This window comes from Onychostruthus taczanowskii, unplaced genomic scaffold (assembly GCF_017590055.1).
Source record: "Onychostruthus taczanowskii isolate IOZ18803 unplaced genomic scaffold, ASM1759005v1 scaffold51, whole genome shotgun sequence".
NCBI lineage: Eukaryota > Metazoa > Chordata > Aves > Passeriformes > Passeridae > Onychostruthus > Onychostruthus taczanowskii.
Window position 1 is genome coordinate 1,278,972 of NW_024502680.1, and position 7,699 is coordinate 1,286,670.

Below are 7,699 nucleotides of genomic sequence, written 5' to 3' on the forward strand. Positions count from 1 at the left end.
TATCTTTTTACACATAAATAATAACAGGAAACATTATGGAAAGAAATAAAAAAAGTTAGGAAGAGTCTCCTGGAAATTGACTTAGTTCTGGTTTTTGGGAAATATTTTCAGCTGTGACTATTTAAAGCAAACTGCTTAGACAAGTTCAGAACCCTATACTTTCCACAAAAACCTCTCCACACATCATCCCAAGTAATGAACATGCAGTACATAAATCAAGGCTTTTGCGTGGCTCTTTTTTCGCTGTTTTGCAATGGGTCTTCCAAGGACTCCTTTAAAACAAAATAATAGCACACCCCATCAAGACAGCAGTTCAGGTTTGCCCAGCAAAGGGTGACCTGAACAGTGTCTCGTAGCACTTGTTGAAAACTGATGTGGATGATGTTGTTCTTCACCAAAAAGTACATGAAGTACGCCACGTGGTAAGGTGTGAAACACACCAGGAAGGCCAGCAGGTTTGTCACCACGATCCTCTCTGCTCTGGTGCTGTGTGTTTGGGGGTTGTCTGGGTTTCTGTGCCTTCTCAGGCACTGGACAGTTTGGGCAGTGCAGAAAGTCATGGCTGCCATGCTGCCGAAGAAGATGATCTCCAGGGTGCCTAACAGGCCTGCGTTCTCCCACGTGCTCTTGGAGAAGTTATGGAAGCAGGACGAGATGTTGTGGCCCTTTCCATGCAGTTGGAAAGTAGAGAGTGTCCCCACAGAGGTGCCCAGGCAGATGAGAGCACAGACCATGGCAGCTTTCTTGATGGACCTGAGGGTGAGGGCCGTGAAGGGGTACCGGATAGCAATGTAGCGGTCCACACAGATGCACAGGGAGATGAGGATGCTGCCGTACATGTTCACAAAGTAAAGACTCTCCAAGGTGGAGCAAAACACAGACCCCAAGTTCCAGTTGTCCTGAAGGTGGTAGGAAATTATTTTAAAAGGAAGAGTAAACAACAGCAAAGTATCCAGGAATATAAGGGCTATCATGTAGACTGTAGATTCTGACAGCTTTTTAACCTTAAAAAACAGGAATGACAGAGCCATTATGTTGAACAGCAATCCCAGGATAAAAGTGGGGGTGTATACGATGAGCTGGAACAGTTCCACAGCAGCACTGATATTGCCCTTGCCATGGGTGTCATTCATATCTCCAGGCATGCTGGAAGAGAAGAAAATCACCACAAGGAGGGATGAAGATCATGTAGAAGACATAGAACAAAGGCTAACGAGGTCTCTATGTGTCCATAGCTTTGGAAATACTTTTTTGCCCTCTTGGACAGCTGTGTGCTGAATTGCAGATCCTGGTAGCATGGAGCTGCTCAGTGCCAATGATTTTGGGGCAAGGTTGTACCTCAAGGGGGGATGGGGCTTTCTGGTGTCCATCCTCCCTTGCACTGTTAGCTGTAACCCCAGACTGTGCTGTCCTGTAATTCCGGCTGGGCAGAGTATGACTGCACCATCCCCTTGGAGAGATTCAATCTCCCTGCAGAACCAAGGTAGCAGACCCTGATTTTAGGGGTTCTTGGATCATGAGGGTGGAAACAATTATGTGGACCCTGTTTCCTGCATCAAGCTATCACATGAGATCTCGGGGAGCCAAGAACAGAAGGGTCCCCCACATTTATTAATGGGAAGATCCCCTGCCATCACTGCCATCGTGCACCCTCTCCCACCACCCAGGGCAGAGAGACTGTGAGTACCTCTGGCCCTTCTAAAAGCTGTCTAAAGCTGCAGGCAGGAAGCTTCCAGCGGGCTATTTCTAGCAGAGGTTAAGTCTTTGGTAGAAGGATGAGATTTTGTCTAAATCAGTCAGACTTACCACAGCAGAGACAAGGGTTACAGGACACATGCAGCTGGATTCGCCTCTGCAAAGAGGGGACTGAAGGAGTCAGGCAGGCACCCTTTGAGCTGAGCTGGGGTCACGAAGTAATTATCTTCTTTAGAGGAAGGGTTCTGGCTTGATCCTGCCCTCAGACTCTGCTGATAAGGACTAGGAAGGTGCCCATTGGTTTCTGCAGTGCTGTAGTCACTTAAAAATGCAAATGGCCAGCAATACCAGATCCTTTCCTCCAGCCAGTTCCATGACAGCAAATGGAACCTGTAAATAAAGTCTGTCAGAGATCTTTCTGTCAGCACCCAGAAATTAATTTCTCCTGCTGTTCTCTAGTTTTTACTTCAAAGCAGTGTCTTTCCTACATGAGTTATTGATTTTGATGCTGTTCCATTTTAGATTTGTCTGCATTTTAGACTGCTCTTTGTCGACTGAGCAGTCAAAGTTTCTGTCCTGCAGATCAAGTCACCCCTCTGAGTATTTCACAGGTAAATTCTCCCTCGCTGTGGTTTGAGAGATTAAGATCTCTTTGAGTGAGATTAAGATCAGCAAAAAACGAAATTTAGTTCTTTGCTCCTTAAAGACACAGTAATAGCAGGTAGGTGAGACTCTGTAAGTTACTGGCTTAGACAGAAGTAAGAAAAGCAGCATGAAGCACTGTGAGTCTGATACTGGGAGGGAGCCCATTACTGAGAGCCAAAGGAAGGAAAAGTTAATTAAGGAATTTCTGAAAGTAATAAACACTGACAAAGTTCTTTACTTCAATGCCTCTGTAGGAGATTTCATTACTACTTTTGTCGTTCTTCATTCTTGTTTTTAATTTGTTTGATAGTGTGTCTAAGAAATTCTGGGTCTAGAGAAATAGAATTTCAGCTTCTCACCAAGATGTTTAACTGAGAAAATTCTCACTATGATTAAAAGATGTTTCAGACTAGGATCTGTTGTGCAGATTTATTAAAAAATAAATGGAAAAAATATTATATAAAGCATAAATGCAAAGGGAAGTTTTGTTCAGTCATTAAAAAAAGTTAGCTATGCTGTAAGCAATGCAAGTTATGTAAAATATAATTCGTTTTTGGCTCTTGTGACAACCTTTTAATGCAAGGTTTTGTTATTTGTCATCTTACCTTTGGGCTGTCTCGTGCTCTGGTTGTTGACTTTTTCTCCTTCTCAGCTTGTAGAATTCTGCAGTCTTGTGCTTTTTTTTTAAGGCAGCAGGGTGAGCTGCATGCAAAGCAGCTGTTGGTCAGAATGTCAGAAAGCACCAAGTGCTGCTGCTTTTTGTTCCATCACAGATTTCCATGACAGCACGGGACTCCCCATGCCTGCCCGCATGCAGGCTCTGTGTACACAGGGAGTCACACAGCTCATTTAAGGATGTAAATCTGTGGCACTCACACCTCTGAGTCACCCTTTAAAACCAGGTTCTGGTAACACGGAAAGAAATCTGGGTCTATAGACCTTTCTTTGTTTGCGATTTTTTTTTCTTCTTCTTCTTCTTTTGTGTGGCTTTTTTTGGTGTTGGTTTTTTTTGTGGGTTTTTTTTTGGTCGGTTGTTGGTTAGTTTTTTTGTTGGTATTGTTTTTGGTTTTTCTCCAATACAGGATTTTATTGATTGTACATGGCATTCACAGGTAGAGTGTTGTCAAAATGTGCTTTGACTAAATCCTGACATTGTTTCCCTTACTTTTCATTATATCAGAAAGAAGAAGAGATTGCTGATTTTCAGTGGTGATCTGGTATGTTCACTTCAACTCGGTGTTTCAAAAGAGTCAAGGGTTACTCTTACATCTGTTTATACTCCCGGGGAGGAGGGAATATACCCATAGAGAGTGTCAGGTGATGATTTGTTCAGGTAGAAAGGGGTAAAAAGTGGGGGGTTTTGGCTGTTGTACTGCGTGTTTGCAGTGTTCTTTCCAAAAAGGGAAAGAAAAGCCACAGATGTAGTTTTGCTTGGTCTTCTGCATACTCCTTACATTTCAAAACTGAGGATTATATTGGCTAAATTAAAACTGTGCAGCTGTGAAAGAGATGGGGGATAGGAGATGAGAGAAGAAACAGTCCCTTGGGGTTTCCCTGGGGTATTTTAGTTCAAATTATTCTATTTAAGAAAAAGAAGCAACACCACCAAAGGAAAAAAAAACAGTCCAAGTTTGAATGAATAGTACCTTATCTCATTTCTCAGCCAGGCTGCACTTCTGTGTATCCTGTGGTGCTCTTGTGACCATGGCTGTGTTTTGGAAGTGAACAAAACCCAGCACAGGCAGCAGCACCATGAAGGATCCCTGGGGCTGGGCCAGCCTCGGCAGGGATGGGCTCACGCTGGCAGCACAGACACCAAAATTCAACACCTGCTGAATTCTGTTTCATAATGATAGGAAGAGTTTATACTGAAGGATGAATAAGTGATCGTGTTATGAATGGTTGTTATAAGTTTGTTATTTTTGTGGTAAATTTTTGATATTTCTTGTTTAAAATTTAAAAAGAAGGATTGTGAGGTTTTGTTTTTATGGTTTGTATTTGTATTGAAAATTAAGTGAGTTTTTGGCTTTTTTGTTTTGCCGGAGGTTTTGGGGGTTTTTTTTTGAGTTTGTTTTAGGATATTTGTCTTATGTTTCCATAAGTGTATTATTTTAGTTAAATTTTTTATTTGTTGTTTTTTAGGGTTTTATTGGAAAATGGTTTTTGGTAGGTGATTAGGTAGAGAGGGTTTACAATTTGGTTGTATTTGGGAATGTGTATTTTTTAGAAGTTTATGATGTTAAGGAAAGTTTTGGGGGGTTTTTGGTTGGTTGATGGAGATATTTTTGTAATTTTGATGGTGTGGGAATTTGATGTTTGTTTTGTTATTTTATTTTTAAGAATTGGATTTTTTAATTTTGGATTTTGGTGTTTTTAAATTTTTTTTTTTTGATTTTGGATGTTTTTAGGAATTAAGTTTTTTAATTTTGTTTTTTTTTGATAGTGAAAAATTTTGATTGCTTTTAGGGGAATTTGGATGATTTTTTTAAAAATACTTTCATTGTTGTGGGTTTTTACTCAATGATGTTATTGATATATTGTAGGTGTTTTAGAGTTTGGTTTTTTTTTTAGTGTAGTTTGGATTATGTGGTGGAGTTTCTTCAGTATATGTTATTTCTTGTTCCTCTTCATCAATGAGACCAAAGTTTTCATTTTTAGCTTAGTGCTCCCCTGTGCTCCTGCCCTGCTCTGGGGTTTGCAGATGCCAGTTCTGAAAGTGCCACCAGTGCTCACAGTGGGGGCTCTCTCTTCCCACTCGAGGTTTTCCCCTCACACGCTCGGTGCTTTTTCTTCTGTCTCATTTCCTCTCTGACCATCATGTTCTGAGCACTGCCCACCTTCCTGGAGGCTGTCCCCAGCCAGCTGTCCCTGGACAAGGTGTCTCCTGGCTGCACAGAGCCCCTGAGGCTCCACATCTGGAGAGAGACGCTGTGGGAAAGGCAGGAGGAGGACCCAGCAGTGGCAGGGGTACTTCAGCCACCTCCAGTGAATCATCTGCTTTTTCCCAGTACTATCCTTGTGAGTTCTTCAGGGAAGAAGTGGCCAGGAAGGCATGGACAGGGGTACCAATACACCTGGGACAAGGTGTGAAGGCTCCTCTCCCTTCCAATGGAATGGATGAAAAGGTGTGATGCTGAGGGCTGATGGAGAGGGTGACATGAATCCCAGCGAGCAGCACAATGGAAAGGCTGGCACAGCCCACAGTGTTCATTACTGGGGGTGCAGGGGGGAAAGCAGTGGGCTGCAAGGAACCTTTCTGTTCTCAGCATGGGCTCTGCTCTGTGCTAAGGGGATGTGTCTCTTCACAAAGTCCCCAAGTCCAAGTGTGGGTCCCTTTCCCTGGAGACTTGAGAGAAGAGGGCCACCTCTGCACATTCTCTTCTGTCCTTGACAGCTCTGTGTGTGTCACCAATGCCACCAGTGTGTGAAGCACCTCCTGTTTCACGTGATTTTGGATGCTGAATGCATTATCTTGTGCCTTTTTCCTCATGAAGGAGCTGCTTCACATGCATTTTTTTGTTGGTATTGAGGACTTTGCCATATCACTGCTGCCACACAGACCTCACCTTTAGAACACACATATGTCACCTTCAGGCCACACACATATCTCACCTTCAGGCCACATACATATCTCATCTTCAGGACACACAGATCTCATCTTCAGGCCACACACAGATCTCACCTTCAGGCCACACACATCTCAGCTTTAGGACACACAGATCTCACCTTCAGGACACACACATGTCTCATCTTCAGGACACACACATATCTTCAGGACACACACACGTCCCTCAGTGGCAGCCAGAGAAGTTCTGCTGATTCCCTGTGCTTGCCCTTAAGGCCAAGCTTCCCCTTGCAGTGCTGGGCGGTGCCAGCCAAGGTCCTGACTGTCCTGCTGTCAGTCCTGGCTCTTGGGAAGTGTCAGCATGGGGCTGATGCTGCTGTCAGCCTTCCAGTTTATGACAAGTCAGTAACCACAGAGGGTTGTGCAGTGAAGACACAGTGAGGTTTTTTCTCGATTTAAATCATAGCCTAATCAGTGAGAAAAGCATTTGCCCTGCTTGAGAAGAGCGAGCATCCACTGCTGTGATGCAGAACTGCCTGCAGCATCTGTGTGAGCCAGAAGTGGGATGAAATATTCCATCACCTTCATCTGGTGGCTCTGCAGAGCTGTTTGTAACTGAGCTGCTCCATCTCGTGGCTACAGGAGTGTAGCTGTTTTGGTTGGCCAATTTGAGATTTTCCTGCTAATGTACCAATGAGTGCCGTGGGTTCGGTGTCTGCTCATCACCTGGGCACTCATTTCGTGCTGGAGGTAGGAGCAGGAGAAAGGCACAGCAGGCTCAAAGCTCGCCTTTCTGCAAGGCATTGCGGAATGCCATTCTGCGCTCCTCCATGGGAATGAGGAGCTCGGCCTCAGCCCTGCCATATGTCTGTCTGTCTGTCTGTCTGTCTGTGGTGTGCCACCGGGAGGAGCAGCTCATCGTGGAGCTCAGACAGTTTAAACCAACCTGTCGAGTGCTTCTCTCCTTGTCCTCCCTGGCTCTGTTTGCCCCCGCCGCCTGGAATGATGAGCAAGGGAGAGCCAAAGCTCTGATGGTTATGGGTGGGGAGGACCAAAGCACAGAGCAGCTGAAATGAAGCTTTTCTGGGGAGGAAGTGGCCACAGGGGCTGACTGTGTGTGGGGCCGAGGGGCCAGGGCCAGGAAGCTGCTGAGCCGAATCAGTGGTCTGACCGCGGGCACTGATGTTTGTCACGATGTTTGGCGTCCTCTGGAAAGATTGAGGGAGGCACCAGCCAACCTTGGTTGTGCAAGAGTGCCCCAAGGGTCCTTCAGTGCTGGAGGAGCTGAATCTGCTGCTTGGGAGAGCAGGTGAGCTGCTCTGGCTCTTTGAGCCTTGACATGTTTAGTGTTGAACTGATCTCATATTTTTGGATAGGCATGTCTCAGTTTCCGCAGAGAAATCAGCTGGGGATGCTCTTGTGGGACTTCTGAGTCCTGATCAGCAGGGTAGGTATTTTCCATCTCAGTGCCCTGAGAGTGGTGAAATTTGAAGCTGGTAGAGATCTGTCTCCGGTGTTGCAGATTTTGCACTTTCAGTTGTTCCCTGGCTCCGCAGAGCAGGCGTTAGAGGGAGGCTCATGCACCCCAGCTGTGGGCCCTGCATAACACATCACAGACTATGTGTCTCTTCTGCCTAATGGCTGAGTCATTTTGACACTGCTAAGGTATTTTTTTTTTCTATTTAAACCATTAGCTACACTGGTCTTCAAATTATCATTACCCTTGAAAGACTTGAGACAGCATTTTCGCAAATCTAGTATTTCTTGAGAGATCATACAAACTTCGAAACCATA

General features: G+C 44.8%; 1 protein-coding gene across 1 annotated transcript; it reads right to left on the reverse strand.

Moving 5' to 3' along the window:
- Window positions 1-215: 215 nt before the first annotated feature.
- Window positions 216-1,145, reverse strand: LOC121342068 (G-protein coupled receptor 55-like). Its single transcript, XM_041416178.1, has one exon. It carries the CDS (start codon window positions 1,143-1,145, stop codon window positions 216-218), a length of 930 nt encoding a protein of 309 aa, XP_041272112.1.
- Window positions 1,146-7,699: the final 6,554 nt, after the last annotated feature.